Source organism: Xenopus laevis, chromosome 1S (assembly GCF_017654675.1).
Source record: "Xenopus laevis strain J_2021 chromosome 1S, Xenopus_laevis_v10.1, whole genome shotgun sequence".
NCBI lineage: Eukaryota > Metazoa > Chordata > Amphibia > Anura > Pipidae > Xenopus > Xenopus laevis.
The window spans coordinates 92,815,488-92,829,071 of NC_054372.1; the positions used below are offsets into that span (position 1 = coordinate 92,815,488).

General features: G+C 36.7%; 1 protein-coding gene across 1 annotated transcript in view; it reads right to left on the minus strand.

Moving 5' to 3' along the window:
- Positions 1–329: 329 nt before the first annotated feature.
- myo1f.S (myosin IF S homeolog) overlaps positions 330–13,584 on the minus strand; it is a 41,467-nt gene continuing 28,212 nt past the window's right edge. The window contains exons 17-28 of the mRNA XM_018243633.2: positions 12,917–13,023; positions 12,730–12,828; positions 12,285–12,429; positions 11,822–11,936; positions 10,424–10,593; positions 9,731–9,876; positions 8,290–8,436; positions 4,791–4,939; positions 4,317–4,397; positions 4,007–4,196; positions 1,767–1,936; positions 330–537 (exon numbers count right to left, since the gene is read on the minus strand). Coding sequence (XP_018099122.1) covers positions 461–537; positions 1,767–1,936; positions 4,007–4,196; positions 4,317–4,397; positions 4,791–4,939; positions 8,290–8,436; positions 9,731–9,876; positions 10,424–10,593; positions 11,822–11,936; positions 12,285–12,429; positions 12,730–12,828; positions 12,917–13,023 — 1,596 coding nt within the window. The 3' untranslated portion in view covers positions 330–460. The remainder of the gene's footprint in view (positions 538–1,766; positions 1,937–4,006; positions 4,197–4,316; positions 4,398–4,790; positions 4,940–8,289; positions 8,437–9,730; positions 9,877–10,423; positions 10,594–11,821; positions 11,937–12,284; positions 12,430–12,729; positions 12,829–12,916; positions 13,024–13,584) is intronic.

A 13,584-nucleotide genomic window follows, 5' to 3' on the forward strand; every position in this document is an offset into this window, starting at 1 on the left:
ATTTTCTATTTATGATTACCCAATGGCACATACTACAAGAAAAGTATATTATTATGAAAATGGTTTATTTACATGAAGCAGGGTTTTACATAGGAGCTGTTTTATGCAATATATTTTTATAGAGACATACATTGTTTGGGGGGTATAGTTTTCCTTTAAGGGGCTGATCCCATGGCAATTGAGCTCCGGAAACTTCCCCTTCTCACACACACCACTGTAGAGTATGTGCTGTAGATGTATTATACAGGTAAGATGTTTAGAACATTATATTATTTACCATGCCTATTAGTGACAAAAGAATAAACAGATAAAACACAAATTAGCAGAGATTTTTGTTTTACAGAGGTTAACATACCTTTAATCTGTTCAAGTACCGAAAGCAATTTTGAGGAAAAAAATAATCGGTTTTATACATGTGATTACATGTTCCTAAGACATATTTTAATATTGCCATATAGAATCATATCTTCTGTACGTAATTTCCTGGAAATAATCCTTCCTTTCCATGCAGTCTTCCTTTCCACCACCCTGAAGGATCTGAAATATGGGAGAAAAATTATATACAATTTATAAAGATCAAAGAAGAATAAGTCTAAAACAAATCTGCATATAGTGCTGCAGTATAACAGTGACACTTTGCCAATCTGGGCATCAGTTATTGAATTAGGGCACAACAAAGCAATTTAACTGCCCTGACTGAGTGTGTTAATCAACATGGTGGATAGAGTTTAATTTCATTTACTAAACTGTACATTCCTGTATATACAGCATTGTAAAGTGCCTTATGCTGTTCATTGGTAAACAGAGTGGCTTAAAGACTCACCAAAAAGGTTTTCTATTTGTGGACCACTCACAGGGTACATATAGCAATAAGAGTACATCACTGTTCTGCGTCTCCATAAACAACACTTATGGAATAATAGTAAGTATAGCGTATGATCTCAAACAGATGAGCTGCAGTATACGCAGTAAAAGGAGAACTGGTAAACATTCAAATTCAACCTCCAACTGTAGAGATACATTTATTGATGAAAACATACCACAAATAATGTGGCATCACTGCTAGTCTTCAAATATGTACTCTACTGCATCCAAGCCTAAGGCTGTAAGCATGTATCTGATCTTGTGGAAAAATGTAAGCAGACAATAAGCCCCTACGCTGGCATCAGCCTTCTTCCTTGCCTGCACCTACACCTGCACCATTGTGTCAGCCCATGTGCAGGCACACAAGGCAGAATTTGTGAGCAGAAATGTGAGACTTTGCATTTCAGCGCTGAAATCCTCTGTTTATGCCAGCTCCTCGGCAATGGTTCTGAGTACAGGCAAGGTAGAAGGCTGATGCCAGGGTAGGGGCTGATTCTCAGGCTGCTTTTTTTTTTCCATCCTACCAATATATTAAACATAATGCATTTCCCTAATGTTACATGTTTCCAGATTTTTTCAGGTCCCCTGAAAAACATATATTTCTATAACAAAATATTAGTGTCATATCACACAGACTGTACCAGCAGCACACTGAAACATGTATGTTGTGCAAGTTGTTGTGCAAGATTTATTTAACATACAAACATGCCTATTTCTTTGTGTTTTGGGGTTAAATAAACCTTGAACTAATAACATTTTTCAATGTGTTGCTGGTACTTCCTTTATATGAGTGTTCACCCTTAAGGCAAGCGTTGGTGTCCAAGTATAGCACCCGATACCACAAAAGGTGCATTCAGTGGTTGGAGCTCTCTGTTCTTTTTATTACAGAAATGTTACTGTACCTTCTAGTATTATATCAATGACATCATTAACATTAAAGCTGAGCTCATCCACATCCTGGCCCAAGTACTGGTAGATAGCTTTGCAGCGAGGCCCTGCTGGCTTGGATTGAGGTTTGGGGCGTCCAACTGCTGGTGGGGGTCGATGACCAACACTCTTTCTTCTCTGTGCCCTGGAAAACAACATTTTATATTTGTTAGAATATTGTGTCAAATAATAAAATTAGACCCAGAGACTCTATTTTCCACATACTGTAGCTATGTTAAAATTGTTTAAGTTTTGCAGTTCATATTTTTCTACCTGCTAGAGACCCCCTTACCCTATCAACCAGTTGGTAGTCTCATGAATTCAGTGAAAGCTATATAGATTATCTAAAAAAACAAAATTAACAATAACGATACAAATCTAGCATTAGAATGAATTTTCTCCCTGTTGCATGTCCTCAAATAAACACAAGATAGAACTGTAATGAGCAAGATATTTAGTTACACAGAATATATGATAATGTATAGTATAATAAAAACTCAAAGAACTGGGAAGACTATATTACCTTTATAACTCAACACATTCTGTTGTTTATCTGCCAGAAAATGTTCAACATGTGTCCTGACCACTCAGTTGACACACTCAGGGGTATAATGGTGTTGTCTCCAGATGTCAAATTGTTAAATGCAGCTGAGCACGACAGCTGCATTTAACAATTGCACATCCCTCCTCTAATTTTTTTGTGGTGACCACTCCTCTTCTAGGCTATTTCATTTCATAGTTAATGGAGGGGTGATCTGACCCCCCAAAACAGCTACAAAATGCCAGGACAACAAAATACTCCAACTTGTATGGGCAGCATGGGGGTGTAGCGGTAGTATTTCTGCCCTGAAGCTCAATGGTCTTAGATTTGGTTCCACCTTGGGTACTAGCTACAAGGAGTTTGTATGTTCTCTGGGTAGTTTGGATTTCTATAACGTACAGGAATGTTAATTGGCTAAAATATACCATAGCGTTTGTGAATGTGAAAAGGACCATAGATTGTAAGCTCCGCTGGGGAGGCACTCATGTGAATAATGTATAATCTCTATAGGTGCCTAGGAATAAAGGATAATAATAAAATTGCACAGGGAAAAAATAGCTCAAACAGTATTGTTCTAGCCAGGATGAAAGTTGTAAGCCTTCTGAAATCTACTCTGCTAGTAGGGTAACATACTCCACACCCTGGTAGATCTTCTTAATCATTTGTTTGACTTTAAATTAAATAACCGGCAAAAGGTGCAAACTTTTGATCCTGTTGGATGACGAAGTGTTCCACTTGAATTGCACTAAAAGCACAGGTTGTTTCTGACATGTAATAGGGATGAATGTGAGTGGGCAACGGTCATGCACATTTAAACTCCCTACTTTTGCACCCTTCATGACGTTCAAGTAGAAGAGCATTCAGATGAAAGGAGGCATTCTGAGACCTGTAGTTAAAGGAACAGTAACACCAAAAAATTAAAGTGTTTAAAAGGAATGAGAATACAATGTACTGTTGCTCTGCACTGGTAAAACTGGCGTATTTGCTTCAGAAAAGCAACTGGAGTTTATATAATTAAGCTTTTGTATAGCCATGGGGTAGCCATTCAAGCACAGGATACACAGTTGGTAACAGATATGTTCTTAAGAATCCCATTGTATATTACAGAGCTTATATATTGCTGTGTATCCTGCGCCTTTTCTTCTTCTATCCAACTTGAATGGCTGCCCCCATGGCTACACAGCAGCTTGTTTATATTAACTATTGTAGAGTTTCTGAAGTAAATACACCAGTTTTAACAATGCAGGGCAACTGTACATTATATTGTCATTATTGTAAAACATTTTCAGTTTTTGGTGTTACTGTTCCTTTAATGCTTTCTTATGTGAAGTGTCAAGTCCAGGACTCTCTTAAGTAAGATTAATCCATATACAGTTCAGCTTACAATGCTATATGGGCACAGCGCAAGTTTTTATGTATGACTTTTTAAGGAGCACAATATTAAATTTCTTAGAGATCCAGCACTTGCACTGTATCCCTATTATATTTCAGCTTCCTAACCATAAGCATACTATTCTTGCTATCTGATATCTTAGTCATGTGATATGATTGCATTGCATGGATGCACTTTTTTTATGATATGATATTTTATATAGATTGTTGCTTTGTTGGAAAACTAGTATAACCAATATCACACATGTAAGTATATAATTAAACACTGTTTGTTCCTCTTACCCAGCTACACCCTGATCTGGCACATTTAGGAAATCCATATTTTGGTCTGAAGGGATGTGGCTTCTCCGGGGACCAGTTTGTTTTGGGATAGCAGCATATGGTGGTGCTCTGGGCTGCCTAGGGGCCTGAACAGAAGAAGGGTTCCTTGATGTTCCCTTGGGGAATTGAGGAGCCCCATTTCTGAATGAACCTAAAATTAAAGACAGCATTAAGAGAGTAAAGGGCATGAATACAGGTAGAAATGGCCAATGATGAAATGAAAATGAAATAAAAAAATGGCCAAGGTGTCAATTAGAAATCAAGGACTTACCTGAAGAAGGAGGTGGAGGAGCAGAGCGACTTGGAGGGGCTTTGTGTCCTCGAGATTGTGGGGCACCTTTTCTGGTAGGTTCTGATAAAAAAGAGAAATGTTGACCTATGAGTAAGGTAACTCCATAGTAAGTATTAACATTAAATGTAATTATGGCCAATTAAATAATATTAGTAATCAAGTACTTTCACATTATACTAATTATTAATTCACTAAAAAAATCATCACATCTCTCACAATACAATTTCTGGAATTTTTTCACATTACGGCATGACTGACAGAAATTGGTGACAAAATTGTCTTTATTTGATGACCATTCTGGTGCTAGTCTTTAGAAAACGTTTCTTGCCGCTTACATAGCGTGGATATGGAAAGAAGCAATCATTTATGCTGTAAGCACATTGAAATATGGCTTTGCACTTCGTAAACCTTCTTTTGTATAGTTGTCGCTCACATATACTGTTTAATACTTACTAGAATTTTTTGGCAGACCATCCCCAACGCTGATGACCAGTATCTTGCCTCCTGCTTTTTGCACAGCAATTTCTCCTTGCCCCCTAATAAATTGAAGGTTTCTTGTTCCACCACCTCCCCAACCTTCTTTCTTGACCCGCAGCTGTAGTCTGGGAATGGACATTGTCAGGAGTTAAGGTATAAATATTTTATTTCTGCTCATCTTCTTGCATACAGAGTGATCTGTCCCTTCCCTTGCTTAATGTATAACTTCTCATCATATTCAAGTAATATACATTTCACAATAATTGCCTAGAATTGTCTTTTTGCCATTTAGTACCAATATTTATTTTCTTGAATTCACAATGCACAGGGCAGCAAGGATTTAATCTGCCTCATCATTTGCCTGTGCCTGCTTTTGGACAAGCCTTAGACCAAAACACTCTGCCCATTGCTGATTCCTCTGGTTACAAAGAGAACTTTGCCTTATTGATGTATGTGACTAGGAGCTTTATATGGTGGATGAAGTGCCATGTTACCTATTTGGCACATTATGTATGACATTGAAATGCCTTTAACACAAATTCTACATTTACTGCATACAGTGCTATTTTAGTACAGGTATGGGACCCATTATCCAGAATGCTCGGAACCTGGGGTTTTCAAGATAATGGATCTTTCAGTAATTTGGATCTCCATACCTTAAATCTATTAGAAAATCATGAAACACAAAATAAACTCAATAGGCTGGTTTTGCTTCCAATAAACATGAATTATATATTAGTTTGGATCAAGTACAAGTTACTGTTTTATTATTACAGGGAAAAATTAAATCATTTTAAAAAATTTGGAGTATTTGGATAAAATCGATACAGCCTTTCTGTAATTTGGAGCTTTCTGGATAACAGGTTTCCAGATAATGGATACCATACCTGTCCTGTAATATACTTTTTAGTTATTTAAATGCATTGGTAAATTATTATTAAACAATGGGCCCCCAAAGATGTTTGAGGAAAATATACTATATATTAATATTTATACATTTATTATATATAATTAATGTGATTGCATGCTGGGACTTGCAAAGCTAATTTGGAGACTGGACATCCTTACTTTAGGTAAAGGCTTTACATAAAATGATTGTAACCAGGTTGTTATCTATATGGAATGTATCATTTTTTTAATGGCTGTCACTTTGGAGACCTAAGGGCAAAATGTGGCGGTCCTAAGGAATTTTATTATCCTAAGCATGTCCAAGCTCTCCACAAACCTGTTTGTATGACATTGGACTTCAAAACTTTGCAATGAGGATCACTTTACCGGGTCACGATTCACAATGAAATCGAACTTGGGTAAAATCCATTTAAAAAACAATTGAAGTGGGCAGGGGAACAGGCTTAACGCATTTCGTGACTCATTGTCACTTCATCAGAAGTCTATATACATACATTATTTATGTATTCCTCTGGGTAAGGGCTGTCCATTTGGAGACCTAAGGGCAAAATGTGGAGCTCCAACAGGAAACCTGTTTGTATGACATTGTTCTGTTATGTATGTCCCAATACCCCAATACAAAACTCATTTTTTTCCATAATTCACCAGAAACAAACTTAACCTTACTCCCACCCACAAATTTACTAATAATTAAACTCGGAAAAATCAGATCGAAAAAAAAACATATAAATAATAAAAAATATTCAATGAATATTTCAAAGTTTATATACCTCAAATATATTGAATTAATCTTGTTTTCGAGTGAAAACCAGCGTCAAATACCCGAAAACTACCATAAATTTGTGAAGGTTAAAAACATCTTCAAATGGTTAAAGGGACAGCTGCAATTGACTTTTACATTAATTTGACGGGTTTTAGATGGACTATTTTCGTATTCAGAATTTTAGCAGCTTCGGGGCATTGTTTTTTCTCTCTAAAAAACTTTTGAATTTTTAGAGAGAAAAAATAGAATTTTAATAAATAACCTCCTAAAACTGATGCAGTAAGGAAAGTGCAGTTTGGGATGCAGTTGCCATGTTTTCCCCCCACAATCCACGGTTTTCCACAGAATTCATGCGTCATTGTGCGCACAATGTGGGTACAACTGCACCAAATTTGCCCATCATCGGTTCCAATGTTTGCTCATGTCAGTTCCTGTGTTCGGTATGTTAATGACAGTGATTGGTGCAGGGCACTGAGGGAACCCTGGAGCTACTTTCATCTCCATACAGAACAAAAGGCAGGAAGGGTGATCATGCCCTGAGTGCAACTGTATGGATCCTGGATGCAAGTACCAAGTAATGCAAGTGATTTTAGATGCAACTCACTGTGGGTAAGAGCAAGTGGCATAAGTATCTGGGGTGTGGAGGGTGCGATTGAGGCTCACATGAGATGCAATGCCATGTGTAGAGAATTTTGCTTACCTACATGTCAAGAAAACATTTGGCACATTTCTGGAGGGGTGGTGTACCCCCGCTGAACAGTAGTTACACCACTGGGAAGAGTACAATTTGCCCAATGTGTCTACGCATGTAAATGAGCCCTATTGTGTTATAGTAATCTTAGTAAAACACTGTGAACGATATTGCCCTTATAATAGAGAACAACTATATTGACCCTGAATGTTTTCTTCTTCTGAATATAGATAATATAAAACAATTTCAGCTTATTGGGAAATACTGTAACTTTGAGATGTTGTTTATGTTTCAAGGTGCAGACGGCAAATTTTTCATTTATGTAGAGTCTATTTTATATGTATTAGTACACAGGGTCCTAGGAAATTGTTTTATTTGTATTTATTTCAAAGATAACGAAGATTAAATTTCAGTTACTGTTGGCTCTTATGAATACTGTACTGTTCATTGGAGTAATTGTATGTGGCAGTACAAAGAAAGGATGGTTGTTGTTTTTCACTATAGAGAGCCTAGGGCATTCTGCATAAGCTGCAGTTCAGAGTTTAGAACTACCCTTATAAAGTATGGTATGACTGATATTGTGGTTTCTGTTGAAGTGATATTGAACGCTTCCATGCACATAACTATGTATTTGACCTTTCTGCAATATACGTAGCTCTAAAATTGCTACATATGATAGAGATGAAAAGGAAGTATTAAGCTTATGGCACATGTAGAGACCACCCCATTGCAATCTTGGTTAAAAAGTGCATTTTCCAAGCATTTATTTTGGACACTTTTTTTTTTCAGGCAACAACAGCCAGGAACTTACAAGCATCACTTTTTATACATTTCCAAATGATTTTAGTGGGAGGTGCTCAATGGCAAATCACAGCAATTTAGTGATTTTGACCAAGTAAAAAAAAAAAAGCACCATAAGCGATAAGCCTTACAGTCACATTAACTATTTTATATACTATCCTACAGTAACATACACTTGTCCAGCATCATTCTTCCCATTTGTACTGCTCAGAGTTTGAGATGCTTCCATTTTCTTGCTCTACATAATCTACAAACACATAGCTATATCACCACCACCTCAGCATTGACACACCATTCCTTTTTCCTCTTACGTGTCAGCGAAGTTAAGTTTCAGTTTTCCGCTGGTGATCTCTTCATATCTCTTGCACATCAGACTAATAAGCTCTGTTTTGAACACTGACTCCATGAGGGTGTCATGATCCACTTCATGCATGATAAAGAAGTCATCTTGTCGGGTACTGGGGACAAAAAATGTGGTTGAGAAAGCACTGGCTTAATAAGCCTTATAAGACTTTATAAGACTTTATAAGACTTATACACCCAGGGCTGGATTAACATATTGGACACTCCTAGGACTGCTGCCCTTAAAGGAAAACTATACCCCCCAAACAATGTAGGTCTAAAAAGATATTGCATAAAACAGCTCATATGTATAACCCAGCTTCATGTAAATAAACCATTTTCATAATAATATACTTTTCTAGTAGTATGTGCCATTGGGTAATCATAAATAGAAAATTGCCATTTTAAAAAATAAGGGCCGCCCCCTGGGATCGTAGGATTCACTGTACTCTCAAACATACCAACAAACCATACATGTTAGGTCACATGAGCCAATTAACAGACAGAGTTGTGTCTTTTGCTTCCACACTTCTTCCTGTTACAGTTAGAGTTGTAGTATTTCTGGTCAGGTGATCTCTGAGGCAGCACACAGACCATCACAAAATGGTGGCTCAAGGCAAGAGATGTAAAAGGGCAATATTTACTTAAATATATATTCCAGTTTGGTAAGATTCTTTAATATGCCACTTAATATGATATGAACTATCTGTTGCTTAAGTGTTCATTTTGGGGGTATAGTTTTCCTTTAATTGCCCCCGTCCCCTTCTCTTCATTCGTCCACATGCACAATTTTTCATTATTGGATCCTGAGCACTGGGGGATTGGCACAAAGGAAATTAAAAAAACATTGTATCTCCTGCACACCCCTAGTGCTTATGAATCAATGTGGATAAGGTTGGAGAGCATGCCACCCCCTAAAACCCAGCTGCCCTAGGGCCGTGCCCTTATGACCTTTCCACAAATCCAGTCTTGTATACAACTCTTGTATAACAATATATAAAGCTTTGCTTTATTGTAGGAGACTCAGTTTAGTAGGAAAATTACTTTACTATTCAGTAAAATAATGGAAAGGCAGTGGAAAAAGAGAGATTTTAGGCCCAAGGAAGGAAAGAATGAAAATATTATTAATTACAAATGCACTTTTTTTGGAGTTTTATGTACTGTTTTTATTTACATTCATGTTATTATAGTTCAAAGTAATTATGGCCCTAATAGTACACAACAGCAATATTCACTCTCAAATACAGAAATGTGTCCAAGTCTTACTTGCTCATGCTTTTCCCATTATCTTTAATTGTAGGAGGATGCATGGTTGATTTAGAAAATGTATCTGATCACCATAATTACTTTTTTTATATCTAATATTGTTCAGCTTTGTGAGGCAAAAGCTCATGCTGCATCCTGGCTTACCTGAGAGAAATACTTTGAATATTCATTATCTCCACTTTCTTCTTCAGTACTTCTTTGATTTGCCCCTTCTCCGGTCCCTTCTTCACTTTTTCACGCCCAATCAAATATAGGTATTTCGGACTAAGGATGAGGTCCCTCTTTATAGACTAAGGGAAAACAGATTTTTTTTGAGTAAAAAAATCCTTTGAGGCAGCTCTGCAAACAGAACATTTTTACAAGTGCAATCAATTGTCTTATTTGTCCTTATAGGAGCATCTACCTGGGAAGTCCAGGGTTGGGACATGGCAAGACTGAGTGTTAGAGAATTTTGTTTAATCCTCAACTACCCACATATGTAAATGTTCATTATGCTCCTCTATATCATTTCTTAAAACTAATATCCTTGTACTCATGCAGCATGACCATTACTATTGTTTTTTGTTTATTGTTAACACTGTTATACTCTAAATATATTTGAGGAACAATAGTAATAACAAATAGGAAAACAGAACACCAGACACCTGTAATAATCTAATGCCTCTTTTATGAAGGAAGCATGTAGAAATAAGCTAGGACATCACTAAAAGACAGCTAGTGAACAGACATAAGGAAGAGGAGAGATTGGGGAAGGTCTTAAAACTTGGGCATCATTAGTTGGCCTATATTGAAACCTCTACTGCTATTTTTGCCAATGTACATTATATAACTACTTACCTTAAATCTCCTGTCATATTTGGTCACAGAATCAGCGAAGTCTATTCTTTCCCTTTTAGTCATAAACTGACGCAGTTCAGGTCTGTCCTCCATACCTAGGTAATCTCCCACAAAATTACGATTAATGCTATTTCTCCTGCGTTCCTTGAGCCCGTATAAAATGTTGGAGGCTGTAACCAAATGATGAGTTTATTAGGGATGCAAAGACATACTTCAAAAACCTTGACTAAGTGGCCTTCCATTTGCATTAAAATGGGAAAATGGGTACAACATATTTGGCTTAGAATTGATCTACTTTTTATTGCAAAATTATTTGGTATACACAAATATTTTTTAGTAAGCTCTCTCCTTTTTATTTAGGGATGAACAAAATGCATAATGTGTAGACAAGGCTGAATACAACCTTCCAATAAATTGTCCAATGTGTAGACAAGGCTGAAAACAACCTTCCAGTAAATTGTCCAATCCAATATTTCCATTCTCATATTTTAGCACAGTTTACTAAACAAAATATGTCTTTCAGTTTTCCAGCTCTGTAACCCTATTTTTTACTAGTGCTTTACACTAGTACATACATAGACATTTATGTATGCATCTACATTACCTAGCAATCAGCTTATCCAATAAACAACATATTGGATCCCTAAACATCCGTAAAATAAATACACATTATAAGAACTGCCATAGGTCTCTGCACAGAAACCTGTGGTTCACCCTATTAATACAGTACTACTTGCATTCAGCACACTGTATTCATGAGGGGCAGGCTTTGTACCCCTTAGTGAAACCAAAAATGCAACTGGCACTTGGATTCTAAAAACGAGTGTAAAAAAACAAACAAAAAAACAAACAGCAGTTACCATAGAGTATTAAGCTTACCAAAACAGGAAAGTATGCTGCATTAACTTAATCCATTTGTTTCGAGTTAGACTATTACAATAGCTGCAGTTTAATTAGAAATTAGCAACCAGTTTTCTAAGTTCTATCTTACCAACCATTTTGGAAACCTAAGGACTCATTAATGACAAGTTGCAGATACGCAAAAAAGGAAGCATCATCATCCCTTGCAGGTACTTCCATCCAAAGACAGTCCTTTGGTGACACAAACCTTGGGTTACTGCCACCTTCAGGCTGGTAATTCCAGGGTTCACTCTGGGGCTGCATCAATAGGCATAGCAGATAACCTCATTGATGATTAGCACCAGAAATAACACAATCCTGGCTATGTCAGTGCAATAACATCAGCACAATTGGGCGAGTTGTGCTTAAAATTGCAATTTGCAATTTGCAATTATATATGACCCATTATAAATTCTAATGCTCTTTTTTTGTAATTTTCCTGTATAGCATAAATCAATTTGGGATTAGTAGACAAGGAACCAAGAGTTTACACACTACCTTCTTCTCTCATCTGCTCATACTTTCTCCGAGCAATGTATCTTCTCCAGGCTTTCTGTATAGTTCTGGCAAATGTGTCAAATTTTCTCTCCCTCATTTCCTCTAATAAGAAAAGCTGTCAAGAAGAGGGGTGGATTTGTTGTTATTGTTAACCCCAACGTAATGTAGAGGAATCAAATATTGGTAAAACTCTGTGTTAATGGCAACAATTATATTAAATTGTTAGTTTATTAATGTTTATTCGCTATACTCCAAATAATAGAAATATAGCACCATCTAGGAAACTTCTGGTCTCAAGTATTGCAAGTAATATGTAATATGATAAGATAACAGACTTATAATATCTAAAACAAACTGATAAAACATCTTAGCTATGGAGTTTCTTACTGCTTAATACATTAAAACAAAACCATTAGACACTTATATTTGCACAAATGCATTCATACACTATATAACAACTTACAGATTCTGGATTCTTTACAAACACTTTGGATTTGCCCATCTGGTACTGATCTGAATCCATGTTCACAGATTTTAGAAGATGTTGTACTCCCTGACGTTCATCCCCTCTCCACCTAGGCCATGTTTCCTGTGTGAGGATAGCATATCTAGGAAAGATATCAAATAAAGTGTATGTTTTTTTACCAGCAGAAAAATAACAGTCAATAGTGATAATGTATGATCCACATAAGTCCTATTCGTTCAACTCATGTTGAACAAGGGAGGGATGCAGATCAAGGTTTACTTTTGTCTCGTGGCCTTCTCCCTTGTACATACATGGATGGTGGGTAAAACTGGTGAAAGGTATCAAAAACAGCAAAAAATAAAGTGTAATTTCTTTGACATCAGTTAGATTAGCCCTGTAGTGTCCTTATAATGCCCTAGGACAACCATAATGGATTTCTTACCTCTGTAAAAACTTATTAAAGACCCTGCGATAAGCAAAACCAGCTCTACGCACTCTGATGTTCTCCTTCAGGCCTAGATACTCCACTTGATGTTTGACTCTACAATGGGCATAAATAAATACAAATTATATTAGAAATTATGATAATATGATACAGCAACTTACAAGCAGTTCTTTTCACTCCTTACCTGCTCTCTTCCCAGTCTTTAGGTCTTTTGGTTTCATTGGGCTTGATACATCGAATGTAATGAGGTGTGCACTTCATCAGTGTATTTACTAGGTCATTTGCTTGTTTCTGCAGTAGGGATTAGATACAGAATGTCAGATATTGGTCTGCTGGTCTTCCACCGATTGGTGATGGTGTTGTAACCTCTTTTCATTTCCTCTTCCTTTTCCATGCTCAATCTGAGATCCCCTATTTTCCTTTTTCTTTCTATTTTCTCTTTTGCCTTGCTCTTCTCAGTTGTCTTTTCCCTTTCATTTTAGTGCTCACCTTACCCCCCTGTTTATTTCAAATTAAATCTCAAGTTTAAAAGTTGCTTCTTATCCCTTATAATCATCCCTTTCTACCCTTTTGCTAACCCTTAGATTGATGAACAAGTCTTACAGCTACTTGCCTACTCCCCCATGGGAACTACTACTACTGCTATGCTGACTAAATGTACCCCTGAAAACAATGTAGACCTCTAGGCACAATTTCCCACAGTACCCACAATGATCTGTGTCATCTTTATGTGATCGATTAAAAGTTTAAAATAAATGAAAACATTAATCTAGAATGGAAAGTAAATGCATAATAAAGTGTTCTCAGTTTGTGTCAAGTGGTTCCATTGAAAGCAATTTAAGGCAACAAGGA